This window comes from Prunus avium, chromosome 2, assembly GCF_965620075.1.
Source record: "Prunus avium chromosome 2, drPruAviu1.hap1.1, whole genome shotgun sequence".
Taxonomy (NCBI): domain Eukaryota; kingdom Viridiplantae; phylum Streptophyta; class Magnoliopsida; order Rosales; family Rosaceae; genus Prunus; species Prunus avium.
This window is the reverse complement of record NC_142285.1, coordinates 42,222,048-42,235,906: the sequence shown is the minus strand read 5'-3', so window position 1 is coordinate 42,235,906 and position 13,859 is coordinate 42,222,048. Positions and strand designations below refer to the sequence as shown.

Sequence of the window (13,859 nt, the reverse complement as noted above, 5' to 3'; positions counted from 1 at the left end):
AACAAAACACCCAAGGCAGCATGTGTTATAACTACCGATGCCTCTCCATCTTCCACCCTACTCTCCGACTCCGAATCAGGTACACAACCCACTACATGGATAATTGACACAGGTGCCACTGATCATATGACTTTTGACTCTACTATGTTTTCCACAATATCTTCTAAGTCTCGTCATCCTTACATCACTAGTGCCAATGGAGTCCCCTCTAATGTTGCTGGTGAAGGAACTATATCACTTTCCCCTTCCTTATCTTTATCTCATACACTACTTGTTCCCTCCATCAATTGCAATTTGCTGTCTGTTGGAAAATTACTTGACTCACATAACTGTTATGCCACATTCTATCCTTCCCATTGTCTTTTTCAGGACCTCACGACTCACGCGACGATTGGGCATGGTAAACGAAGAGGGGGGTTGTATTCCTTGACGGTCTCTTCACCACCAAGGGCAGCTCATACTCAAGGTTCCAGCTCACAAGCTCGCAATCAACATCAGATTTGGCTTTGGCATCGTCGTCTAGGACATCCATCCTTTGGCTATCTTCAACGTTTGTTTCCGTCTTTGTTTCGTGGCCTAGATCATTCTCAGTTTCAGTGTGAAACCTGTGTATTGGCCAAAAGCCATCGAACTGTTTTTCCCTTAAGTGATAATAAAACGGAATTCCCTTTTGATTTGGTTCACTCTGATGTTTGGGGTCCTGCTAAAGTTTCTTCCAATGGCAAAAGATGGTTTATTACATTTATTGATGATTGTACTCGCATGACTTGGGTATATTTACTAGCTCATAAAAGTGACGTTTCCGCTGCAATCCGTGAATTTCATGCTATGATTACCACACAGTTCCAAGCTTCCATCAAAGTATTCCGGTCTGATAATGGTGGGGAATATGTGAACAATGTCTTGGCACATTTCTTTCGAGACCAAGGCATCATTCATCAAACCTCCACATCTTTCACTCCGCAACAAAATGGTGTCGCAGAGCGAAAGAATCGACAATTACTTGAGGTTACTCGTGCTTACATGCTGGATAAATCGGTCCCTCACTACTTATGGGGACATGCCCTTCTTTCTGCAGTATATGTAATTAATCGAGTGCCGAGTAGTGTTTTGAAGTTTGAAACTCCACTGAACACCTTGGCTCGTCATGTCTCTCTTCCTACAGTCCTCAAGCTGCCTCCTCGCATATTTGGTTGTGTTGTATATGCTCATGTTCCATCTCATCAAAGAAGTAAGCTGGACCCTTGTGCCATTCGATGTGTGTTCGTTGGGTATGGATCAACTCAAAAGGGATACAAGTGTTACCATCCTCCTACTCGTAAGCTCTTTGTCACTATGGATGCCACATTTCATGAAGATTTATCCTACTTTAAAGCTGCTATGCCCCCTTCTCTTCAGGGGGAGAGAAGGAATGAAGAGAAGGAAGAAAAGGAAGAAAATATCCAACTCTGTGACAAAACGACCGGTCGCAACCCAGAAGCGATCGGTCGCTTTCCTGAAACGACCGGTCGCACTGACCACAGCGACCGGTCGCATTGCTCCAGCGATGATGAAGATCGACTCTGTGACAAAACGACCGGTCGCAACCCAGAAGCGACCGGTCGCTTTCCTGAAACGACCGGTCGCACTGACCACGACCGGTCGCCTTGCTCCAGCGATGATGAAGATCGACTCTGTGACAAAACGACCGGTCGTAATCCAGAAGCGACCGGTCGTCGTGACAAAACGACCGGTCGCACAGAATCCAGCGACCGGTCGCCAAGCACCAGTGAACTTCAAAATTTGGACAGCGATGAAGGTATTGGAAAATTGTCGTTCTTATTTGGTGAAGATCCCGGAGGAGACAATTCAAATGGTTGCTGCGATCAACAACAAAATACAACCCCTTCTTCTCAACCATCGGACCAGTCGTCTCGTGATGAGGAAACACTTGAGGTAATTCCCGAAGCACCTAATGCTATACCATACACTCTCCCACCTAGGACCACTAGAGGAAAACCCAAGCCTCAATATTGTCCTGACCTTACTGCCAAATCTAAATATCCCATTAATAACCATGTTTCAACTCATAGATTGTCAAAGTCATATGCATCATTTGTCAATCAATTATCTACTGTATGTGTTCCAAATAAGTGGCAGGATGCTATAACAGATTCCAGATGGGCTGAAGCAATGGCGATTGAAATGGAAGCTCTGGAAAAGAATTCTACATGGGAAATGGTCCAGTTGCCACAAGGGAAGAAACCAGTTGGATGTCGGTGGATATACACCATTAAATACAAAGCTGATGGATCCATAGATCGATACAAAGCTCGATTAGTGGCCAAAGGGTATACACAAACATATGGAATTGACTACCAAGAGACATTTGCACCTGTTGCCAAGATCAATACCGTACGTGTTCTCATGTCATTGGCTGCAAACCTTGATTGGCCACTTTTGCAGTATGATGTAAAGAATGCATTTCTTCACGGGGAATTGCAAGAAGAAGTGTATATGGAACCACCACCAGGGATCTCCATGGCACTTGGTCCCAACACCGTGTGCAAGCTGAGAAAATCATTATACGGGCTAAAGCAGTCACCACGAGCCTGGTTTGGAAAATTCACAGATTCTATGAAGCGCTTTGGGTACACTCAGAGCCACTCGGATCACACTTTATTCTTAAAGCGTCGTGGTGACAAACTTACGGCCCTTATCATCTATGTTGATGATATGGTGGTTACCGGTAATGACAATGAAGAAATGAAGAATCTGCAGAAGCTCCTTGCTAGTAAATTTGAGATGAAGGAATTAGGTGAGTTACAATATTTTCTTGGCATAGAAGTTGCTAGATCAACACATGGCATATTTCTATCCCAACGAAAATATGTGTTAGACTTGTTAACAGAAACTGGAATGCTTGATTGTAAGCCAGCTGACACACCTATTGAGCAGAACCACAAGTTAGGGATGTATCCAGACCAAGCACCCACTGACAAAGAAAGGTATCAAAGATTGGTTGGGCGACTGATTTATCTATCACACACACGCCCCGACATAGCTTATGCTGTGAGTATGGTGAGTCAGTTTATGCATCAACCAAGTGAGGCACACATGAATGCAGTAACTCGGATCATGAGGTACTTGAAGGCTGCCCCTGCCAAAGGGTTGATATTCTCCAAACATACACATATGAACCCAGAAGGATACACAGATGCGGATTGGGCAGGATCCATCACAGATAGACGTTCTACTTCTGGATACTTTACATTTGTGGGGGGCAACTTAGTCACTTGGAGAAGTAAGAAGCAAAAAGTTGTGGCTAGATCAAGTGCTGAAGCAGAATTTAGGGGAATGGCTCAAGGAGTTTGTGAATTGCTCTGGTTACGGAAATTACTGAAGGATCTGGGAATTAAACCATTGAAAGCTACAAACTTGTACTGCGACAATAAATCAGCTATCGAGATAGCACATAACCCAGTACAACACGACCGTACCAAACATGTGGAAGTCGACCGACACTTCATCAAAGAGAAACTAGAAAGGGGTATAATCAAGTTTCCATTTGTAAACTCGGAAAACCAACTTGCTGACATCTTGACGAAGGCCGTATCAAGTAAAGTTTTCCATGACTCACTGGACAAGTTGGGCATGCGTGATATCTTTGCACCAACTTGAGGGGGAGTGTTAGTAAAGTCAAAGACAAAACATAGACATCCCTAAATGGCTTGTCTACCACCTTGTTACTTTTCCTTGTTTTCATATTCCTTGTTTTAGGGATGGAAACTCTCCATGTTTCCCTCCATGTCTTGTGCATTGTTTGTAACTAATAATCACCTTGTATACTTGTATATCTAACCCTTCACTAAGTAAGAAACTCAATTGGCAGATTTGAATTCTCTGCAAAACCTATCTTGTTCTTCTTATTATACATTCTCAACTCTCTCAATTACACTATCTTTGGCATCGCCAACATCTTAATGCAGAAATTAAATAAATTGACAGGAGCACAGGGCTTGACCAACTACTGTCCTGAATTACTCCACACACACAGCATCTTCATGAAAGTTACTCTGAACTCAATCAATGTTATGATTATAATTGCATATATATCAGAGCCTATGAGACTAGTAGAGTAGTAGACTTAGCGTTAGCAGGTAGGTTAGGTAGGACCAAGGGGTTAGCCCACAAACAAACAGCCAAGTGGTCCTTGTTGGTTTCGTTGCTAAATCAGCTTATTATTCTCAATCAATATAAAGTTTAATCTTGGATTTATTTACCCACTTCTTTTAATTAAGCTTGAGACATTTTAAGGAGGTGCACCAACTTATTGAACAAATGTTTAAATACAAGCGATGGTCTAAATTATAAGAGGAGAAGGGTTTTTCACACACACTACCAAGGCGCAACGAGGGCTTGAACGCAAGTATGCAAGTGAATGCCTTTTTCCACACAACTATACCCCTTTAGCAACTTATCCAATAATGTTTCATTTGTTTCATATATAAGTTTACTCTCAACCTTATTTATTCACAGTAAATTAGAAATTATTGTATTAATTAATGACCACAACATGGTGGGAGAAGGTGTATGTTTTTATCACTCATCTGCCCCAACAAAGAGCCCGGGGTCCATAAACGGCCTAATTTTTGACAAAAGGATCAAATAATGCAGAGAAAAGATAAGACGTGATTTCGATCCAAAAAAAAAGATAAGACGTGATGGCACTAGAAAGACTTGCACCTACTTCACTTTTGTTATACGAAAATGGGCTCTGGCAATAATTTTTTCAAATCACAACTCTTTCGTATCATATTTATTCATAAAGTTCAGCTGTACTGTTACGATTTTCCGTAATAACTCTCTCTCTCTCTCCCTGTCTGTATGTACAATTCCGAGCGCTCAGGTTGGCTGGTTAGATAAAGAAGATCTGCAGTGTGTGTGTGGAGTGGCAAGCGTAGCATTGTGTACCACCACTAGCAAGTAGCAACAAAATTACCTGTCATGTTAGTTAAAATTTTGGTGTACCTTCCGAGTAACGGGCTAAAAAAATAACCTACTTTTGGAATGTTAGACAATTCCACGAACCCTATACCCCATTGAAATTAGACACATAACTTAATTGCTTCTACATGAACATGATCATGATCATAATCATGTCATATAATTTGATAATGATGATGAATAATTAACAACTACTTTCTTGATTTTTGCTTAGTAAGATTATATTGGTAAAAATACACGGGTGGGTGGGAAGAAGCAATCAGAAGTCAGAAAGGTCAGCTTGCATTTCTCATACGAAATGCTAAATACAATTAAAGAATACAGGGGGAGAAAAATGGGCTAAATAATATATTCAGTGATTGAGCGGAAGTAATGCTGCTACTTATCATCCAAGAGCTTCCAGCACAGAGAGAATCCAGAATAGTGCTCCTAAGCATCAAACCCAGCACCTGTCCAGCCAGGGGCGGGAGGTCCCCTGCCCTTGGGCACAGCTCCAATTCCCCTCCCTTTTCCTTGGAATTGACTTTTCTTCTTTAGTCTTCCTTCTCCCTCAGCAGAAGGCTGCTGATTGTGCCCATTTGTGACCAAAACATTTCCACCATTTCCTGGATTAGGGGTGTTTTCAGTGACTCCTCCTGATTCTGTTGATCGGGGAACTGTAGAAGCATCTGGCGCCGTGCCACTTTGAGCAACTCCCATTGATTTCCTATCCTAAACACAGTTCCAAGTTCAAGCTATTAGCATTTCTGTACTAATGATTATATAAATACATATATAAGCATTTGAGTGACCCAAGTTGGTGCCAAGTATAAGATTTCCAAAATATGAATGTTCCCTAGGCATGTAATTGTTAAGGAAAAGAAGCAACTTGATTTGGCCCCTAAGGTAGGCATACCCCTGGGGCTCAAACTTACAGTGAAATATCCCAGATTCCTATATGGTATCTTTCAACTAACTCCTGCACTGCATAGTGCATACAGGAAATGCAATCTGTCTGACACCAACATGAAGCAAAAACAATTTCGTGGAAGATAATGAGAAAACAAAAATTTACAAACATGCAAACTACACTGAAACATAACCTTTCCTTCATCTGATAAACATGCTTGATGCAGTACAACGTTGCATACTTATGAATTACACACACACATACTATGACTAAACTTCATTACTATTACTGATTCTCAGACAACACGAAATTCACTCCAATCAATAACCATGATGACAATGCCATCTAGCCCATCCATGATGTTATAAATATGATCCTCAAATATGAAAAGATAACATACATAAGAAACAGAGGTCGATGATCTGCTTGGGTTCAAAGCTTCAAGTCGTCTTTTTAACTCCTCCAGTCTTGTAAACTGAGAACTGCTGCTTTCTTGTACCTGTTAAACCAACAGTGTCAGAACCAATTTTTCATAACTGTAACCTAAAGGATGCGTTTAACTATGTACCAGTTGGTTTAAGTCTTCACACAGATTCTGCTTGATAGCTTCCTCGTCCTTTACAACCTGTACTGCTGCTTCCCACGCCTGAAATACATCAAAACAAATCAGACTGCATAGACAATAAAATTCATGCACCATTGGAAATGATTTGACACATAACCACATTCAGCTGAGTGTATACAATCATCAAATCTCTATCCATTCGTTGCAGCTATGAGTTTTGTGATGAATCTGCATTCATGTGTCTTCATCCATCCCTGATGAATTGTGTATGGCTGGTGTAACTCTTAGATTTTCAACTTTAACTCCACCACATCACCCAATTCAATCTTGCTTTATTATAATTAGACAAAAGCAGACCAATTTTATTCAAAAACTTTGATCTTTAACTATACTAGGTCATCTTGCTCAAGTTGAATAAAATGTATCAATTTTCATGAGCATTTGGGAAACATGCAGGAGAGTTTTGTTCAATATTTGATGAACGCCAAACAGAGCAATACTATGTAAGGATGAAGGCAACTCTTTTCTATAATTAAAAGGAACGAACCTTTCGTGCTTGTTCTTCCTTCAGCTTGGCAGCATGAATTCTCTCTGTTGACGTCTCTATTTTCTTCCTCAAATGTTCAAGAGCTTAAGAAGATGCACCATACACAGAAAGTAAAAGGAAAAATACGATTAATCAACTTTTAATATACATGAAGAGAAGAAAACTCATCAAACTGCAGAATATGAGTAACTAACAACGATAAGGCAACAACCTGATTTTTTTGGCCCAGCCGTGAGCTTCATCTCCATTGAAAGATTTGCCAGCTCTCGCTCGACATCACGAATTTTAGTATAATTTTCTTGAATGTATCTGAAGCCATTCATCAGTTTCAAATCATAAATAATTAATCTTCCTGAATATGGGTAATTACAATACACTAATACAGCAATGCCCGTTGAAACAAATCCAAGAAACATAAAGACATTTGAGGACCAAAAAAGATAGAATCAACAACTGAACTGATGATCCCGTGTTCTAAATTAAAGCATTACATAATTCATGACTCGAACACAGGAGAACCAAAACCAGAGAAAGCTTCCAATTTTAAAAGTATGTTGACTTCCCACACCTCTTGACCACAATTGTTCACATCCTCGAACTGATTACAAAACAGTTTTTCCATTGCCATTATTTCCAACTATTGAACTAAGCTAAAGAATCTCCCTTGAGTTCCGGTTTAACCCTAAACTTCTTGTTTTCCCGGATCCCTAATTCTCAAGCAAATTTCATTTCTAAGCAAATTTCATTTCACTAAATGCAGAATGCAATGATCATCTGATTCATTTCTGTCATAGATTGGAGCAATCATTCAAGTGTAATTACTGCATTAATGCTTCAACACACAATTCAAGCAATTAAAATTCCCTAAAATGATACATATAAATATTAGCACATAGTAGAGTGAATAGAAATGTGTGTTCAAACGAAGCCTACTTACTTCCTTAATTGATTCTGTTCTTCCTCGATGACCTGCCACAAAACCGAAACAAATACACATTCAACAAATCGCGAAAAACAGAAAGAAACAGAAAGAAACAAAAAGAAGAAGGAGAAGAAAGACGAAATAGAGAAATTGATATAGAGAGAGAGACCTTCTCAGTGTATGTAATGACAGAAGCCTCTCGAGCAAGGCCATCGGCTCCGATCTCAGGCAGCAGAGAAGGATTCGAATTCGAAGCCATTATGTTTCTTATTCGAATTTGAACCAGATGGCAATGGCTTCTGATTCAAACTCTCAAACATACAAAAACCCAACCCATTTTCTTTTCTTTTGTTTTCTTCCCTATATATTCGATTAGTGAATACGTCGTCTTCTTCCTTTCTCTCGTTTCTCTTTCTGCTCAAAAGAAACGTGATTATCCTTTTCTTAAATTTAGGAAAAACATGTATTTTGATGGAGATTAATTTTTTTTGTTACAATAATAAACTTTTCTTGAGATTACTTATTTGAAAATGATTATACAGTCCGATGGATTTAATTTGGTGGGCTTTAATCCGTTTCGACGGGCAGCCGCAGGTCATTTACCGCGAGATTATTTGTAATGACTAAACTGCCCTTGTGAAATGGATCCCCCTCATCATGCACGGATTATTGGATCTTGTGGGCTATATCATGTGCTGCGCCAACCGCACATGCAAACGTCGCGGTAAAAGTCCAACTGTTACGTATTTTGATGCCAGAAGTCCAACGAATTGTGTAAAACCACCGTTGTTAGTCATTATACTCTTTTAATTTTATAATTTTTTAAAAATACATTTTCAAACACAAGACTTCGAGTGTATAAGTAAGTAACCACTCGAGCTACAAAAGCATCTATTTTTAATACGTTGGGATCTAGAAAATTAAGCATGAAGAAAATTCTAAAAATATATAAAAATTAAACAACTTGTTTTAAAAAAAAGTTTCATTCACAAATGCAATTATGCTAACATTTTGGACTTCAAAATTTATTGGCTGGCAGTGGTTTATATTGATAAAACCACTACATCAGTGTACACTTTCAAAGCAGAGAGACACCTCCTGAGTGCTCAAGTGTAATAAAACAAGCCAGGGTGGGGCTAATACGAAACTTTATAGTAGGGAGGTCCTCCAGGAGCAAAAAGCTCAAAGGTATCTCAGCAGGGGAAATGAAACTCAAATTACACTAAGGTTGATGGATGATACATGAATACAGTGACTGACTGACTCTCGTCTCTACTTTTTATCAGCAACCTGAGCTAAGCACCGAAGCACAGCTTCTCTTGTTGGCATTGCAGGAATGGCTCCTCTTTCTGTTACTGTGAGTGCACCACATGCATTAGCAAAGAGTAGAGCTTCTCGTAGCCCCTGCTCATTCTGCAAGTGAAATTTTATGGGTGAGTTTCAGATGCAGGAAATATATGAAAGTATTCAATGGGGGGATGATTTTCTCAATCCCTTGCAAGAACTTTATGCACCTGAAAAAGACTCAAGTCAGAAGCTATGCTGTTCAGTACCCCACTGACGAATGCATCACCGGCACCAGTCGTATCAACAGGTTTAACTTTAACACCAGCAACCCGGCCCCGAAATTTCTGAGGAATATTGGTTGGTGTCAATTTTCTTATAACCAATCAATGTGATACAGAGAGTAAAGTGGAAAAAAGGCGAACCCCATTCCTATTGTTCCACAATTTTTTCTTATAACAAAAATATGAATGCCTCTTCACTACCAGATGAGCCATAACATGGTGTTGAGGCCACTGACTTTGTAAAGGGGGGCCAAGTTATGCCAACAATTGTTTTTCCAATTAAGAACAATGCGATGACAAACTTTTACAGTTTCTATCTTATACGGTGTGGAAAGGACAAAATGGCATGATTGTTCTCGAAATAACTTACTGAAGTCAGAAGTAACATAGTTTAGTGAGCTTTTATCCAAGATAGGAGAAAGACAATGAACATAGAAAAATAAAATAGATTTCACAAACTTACCTGAGTGTAATATCTGCAACCCTCTGATCCTTCAGTTACTACCAACAGTTTAAGGTTGGGATTAAAAAGCTTGGTTAACACCACATTATCATCATAAGGATCATCACCGCCAGTCAGGAAAGTGATTTCATCCTCACTTATCTGCAAGTTTGTATATAAGAAAAAACCTGATGAACACCAAGGCTACAGATACAAACAGAAGATTTGCACCTATGCAACAGCTATACATGAATTTTGTATCTTCAGGTATTATACCTTGATTATATCTGCTTGATCCCATATACTCATTATGCCCTTCCGTGCAGCCTCTTCTGATGGCCACAATGGCAATCTTAAATTTGGATCATAAGAAAGGATGCAACCAGACTTCTTGGCAATCCTCATCGCAGCAAGATGGGTTGACCTGCATGGTTCGTCAATCAAACTAATTGAACCATAATGGAAGATTCTTGCCTGCAGTCAATATCATCTGGATCAGTAAACTTCTGAAAAATGGGCAACCTTCATATATTTTATGCACAGTTTCCTAATTCAAATGAAAAAGAAAGGCACACCTGTTGAATGAGATTTATGTCGAGTTCTGATTCACGTAGAAGCATATCAGCACTTGGATTACGGAAAAACAGGAATTCACGCTCTCCATCAGCTCTGAGCGTAACAAATGCCAAAGCAGTTCTTGCACTGGGATCAAATCGCACCCCAGAATTGTTAACATTGTTTTGCTTTAAAATGTCAGCCAACATGTAGCCAAATTCATCATCACCTACCTGTAATGCAAGTATGTATTAAGTTAAAACAAGGTCAAAATATCATACAGAAAACTCAGGCAGTTTTAAGATTATGCAATGAATGGAACCACTAAAAACCACTAGCTTCCGTAAGAAGACAGGGTCCTTATTATATTGGAGAAAAGGCTAGTAGGATAACATATATATTAAAGAAAAAAACTTTCAGAGTGCAAAGATGTCAAATCTAAAGGTGGTCCCCTGAAACTGTGAGAAAACATCGTTTGAATTACACTTCTAGAGATTGTGAAATGGGCTATATACAAAGAATTGAGAAAGATGCATATTTTGAACCATCTAATACTCAAAAAGACTCAATATACAGTTAACAAAGGGTGGAGAGGGAGATTCAGCAAACAGGATGAAAGTGACATTCTATTTGTCATAGTTCTTACAATTACAACAAAAGGTGACTATAAAATCTTTCGCCATAACAGAGATCCCAGGAGAAAAGGTAAAAGCAAAAGGAAAACATGATAAAACTAACTTAGACAGAAGCAAAATACAGAGGAGGGAAATACTCTAATGCACCTTGCCTATAAAACCTGATGAACCACCCAGTCTTGAGACGCCAACAGCCACATTAGCAGGAGCACCACCAGGAGCTTTTTTAAACGCAGGTGCTTCAGCAAGTGAAACTCCACCGACTGTGGGCACAAAGTCAATCAGCATTTCCCCAAAGCAAACAACCAGGGACTTGTCATCTTTCGACCCTCCTTTTGCATCTGAGGAAGGATCTTTAGAATCTTCACCCAGAACCAATTTTTTATCAAGAGCTGCAGTCACATAATTTGAGCATTACAAATCAAACAACAAAAAGGAAAAAAAATTGTCTTTCAACATACTATTTCTCGGCCACCATGTTGCATATTTAGCTGTCCTGGTTTGGATATATGCTTAAGGTCAATTAATACCCAAAATTTCTTAATTTCGAGACATATATTGGGGAAAAGAATTAGCAGCTACAAGATAAAGCTATAAACTGCAAGCCAACTGGTTCAAAATCAAAATCACACAGTTGCACCAAGAAAATACAGATGATGTGATTCGGCATGTTTAGTCAACTAAAAAGGTTCTTCTTTACAGAACAACTGTTTCCCAACTAATCTTCTACTGTTCATTCTGTAATTTTTCAAACAGCTTCAAGACAGTTCACAGATCAACAACCAAACTCATGTTCCGTATAAAGCTTAACATATAATGAATCCATATAAAAGCAAGATTTTTTTTTTCTTCAAATATATTAAGATTCTGGATCAACTGCTAGAGAGCAGTGACATGATTTTTCCCTTGAAAGAAAAGAATTTACGATTAAAGGTGTCTCAAAATTCGGTGCAGTGAACTTTGTAACAGAGATGCAATCAAACATTAAGAGAAAAATATTCATTACTGCGAAAGGAAATTGAACAAAACAGAAACCCAATACAAAGAAAAGCCCAAGAAGAAAGAAATCAGAAATCTTTTTTTGCAAATAAGCAATCTTCAACAAACAAAACTAGCTCGAACCCAGATTATGAAAGTTCCCAATGAGATACTAAATGGAATCAAAATCCCAACTTCAATTAGGAGGCATATAATAAAAAAGCAAGTGTACATGTGAAAAACAGGGAAATAAGTGGTAAACTAACCTGATGTGAGATTATTAGCCATTGTAGGAATGGAATTCAAGAGACTGAACTTTAACCAGAGAGCAGAGTATGCAACAAGAAATGGAGAGGGAGGGAGAGAGAGAGAGAGAGAGAGAGAGAAGGTTTGGTGTTGGTGGCTTGGTGAAGTGTAGTTGGTGGTGTTAATAAGGAGAAGGAAACCAAAATAAAGCAAGTAGAGGCTTAATAGGAGGGTAAATTTGCGATCTTGAAGTCGTCTGAGATTGTTGAAGCTGTTATAAAAAGCAAAAGAAACACATATGCAGCCATGGCAATCTCGCAATTTTATAACCCAGATCCTCAGCCTATTCTTACCTGTCTTAGCCTAAATCTTGCCTGTCTTTTCTGACCCATAAAATAAATAAAAATTATATTCCCTTTTCCTCCTGCAATTTTTTCTTTTTGCTTTTTTATTTATTTATAATTATAAGTCGTCAGGGCTACGTGTAAAGCATTTTATATTAGAAAATAACAATTTAATTAACACATCACGCGGTAATTTTTGTTTTTATATTAGAAAAAAAATAGCTTCGCTATTTTGATACAAGCGCAAGAAATTTGTAGTTTAAAATATGTACCCTGCAATAAAGTCATATGTTCAATAATCCCCTTCTTCAATAATGCTTTATGTTAAAAAATATATATATAATATTTTAGTATGGATTTGTCCTTGGGCCACATTTGTCTTGAATGGTCTGAGTGGAGGAACTGTTTTTCCTAGAAAACTTTGCATCTTTATTTACAACACTTACGAACAACCAGGTGGTCGATTGTCCACACATTTTAAAGTAAATTGTTTCTGTTAAACAAAAATTATTTATTAATGAAAAGGAGACAAATTGAATTTCTTGTTTGTAAAATTAATTTAAAAAAATGGTTAGAAGCAAGCATGCCGAGCGCAGGCGTTGGACATTTTTGGGCAGCATCCTTATCAGTGTGACTACTGGACTATGCAGCATCTTAAATTTGGAGTGTTTAGGTACTTTTATTGATTAATAAAATCCTTAATTAGTTTATAATTGGTTGTGGGGACCACTTTTCAAATTAATAATAATAATAGGATTAAAATTAGAGACCAATATTAACGTCAAAGCTTTGATTTACATGCTTAAAATAATAATTACAGTAAGAATCCAAATCCCAAATACAGTCAGCTTGGGGAACAAGCTTTTGTCTTTTTTTTCTTTCCATGAAAACTACATGCATACACAATCCCAGCAATTAGCAATAATATCAAAATAAACACAAAATACTCAGCCCATCATATCGTATTTGCACCACCTAGTAACATGCTCAGGGCTCCCATCCTATCAACGGAACTAACTGCACATTGACCAAACGTTAATTATCAAAACAGATTAATTAAAGGTACACCATCAAGTTTTTTGTTTTCTCCTTATCAGCTATTATCTGCATCTCATTATATTATGCGCATATGACCAGTTTTATGCTGTTTGATGGTTTTTTAATGTTGTAAAAATGTTCCAA

The 13,859-nt window shown here is 38.4% G+C and overlaps 2 protein-coding genes across 2 annotated transcripts; both read right to left on the bottom strand.

Moving 5' to 3' along the window:
- Nucleotides 1–5,163: 5,163 nt before the first annotated feature.
- Nucleotides 5,164–8,414, bottom strand: LOC110767666 (junctophilin-like protein). Its single transcript, XM_088247825.1, has 7 exons — nucleotides 8,079–8,414; nucleotides 7,925–7,956; nucleotides 7,199–7,296; nucleotides 6,988–7,070; nucleotides 6,444–6,521; nucleotides 6,276–6,374; nucleotides 5,164–5,697 (listed from the first exon to the last, which is right to left on the bottom strand). Exons 1-7 carry the CDS (start codon nucleotides 8,166–8,168, stop codon nucleotides 5,416–5,418), a joined length of 762 nt encoding a protein of 253 aa, XP_088103951.1. The 5' UTR covers nucleotides 8,169–8,414; the 3' UTR covers nucleotides 5,164–5,415.
- Nucleotides 8,415–8,873: 459 nt separating this feature from the next.
- LOC110767663 (pfkB-like carbohydrate kinase family protein) lies at nucleotides 8,874–12,686 on the bottom strand. Its single transcript, XM_021971267.2, has 7 exons — nucleotides 12,354–12,686; nucleotides 11,257–11,501; nucleotides 10,495–10,707; nucleotides 10,196–10,393; nucleotides 9,941–10,081; nucleotides 9,424–9,540; nucleotides 8,874–9,322 (listed from the first exon to the last, which is right to left on the bottom strand). Exons 1-7 carry the CDS (start codon nucleotides 12,373–12,375, stop codon nucleotides 9,182–9,184), a joined length of 1,077 nt encoding a protein of 358 aa, XP_021826959.1. The 5' UTR covers nucleotides 12,376–12,686; the 3' UTR covers nucleotides 8,874–9,181.
- Between the last annotated feature and the right edge of the window lie 1,173 nt (nucleotides 12,687–13,859).

Excerpts from the sequence above, each read along its gene's own strand:
- LOC110767666 (XM_088247825.1), bottom strand. The coding sequence starts at position 8,168 with ATGGCTTCGAATTCGAATCCTTCTCTGCTGCCTGAGATCGGAGCCGAT. Across the intron at positions 7,957-8,078 it reads TCATTACATACACTGAGAAG|GTCATCGAGGAAGAACAGAA; the intron begins GTCTCTCTCTCT and ends GTTTTGTGGCAG. Across the intron at positions 7,297-7,924 it reads GAACAGAATCAATTAAGGAA|ATACATTCAAGAAAATTATA; the intron begins GTAAGTAGGCTT and ends GAATGGCTTCAG.
- LOC110767663 (XM_021971267.2), bottom strand. The coding sequence starts at position 12,375 with ATGGCTAATAATCTCACATCAG. Across the intron at positions 10,394-10,494 it reads ACATAAATCTCATTCAACAG|GCAAGAATCTTCCATTATGG; the intron begins GTGTGCCTTTCT and ends TATTGACTGCAG. Across the intron at positions 9,541-9,940 it reads GTTGCAGATATTACACTCAG|AAATTTCGGGGCCGGGTTGC; the intron begins GTAAGTTTGTGA and ends AATATTCCTCAG.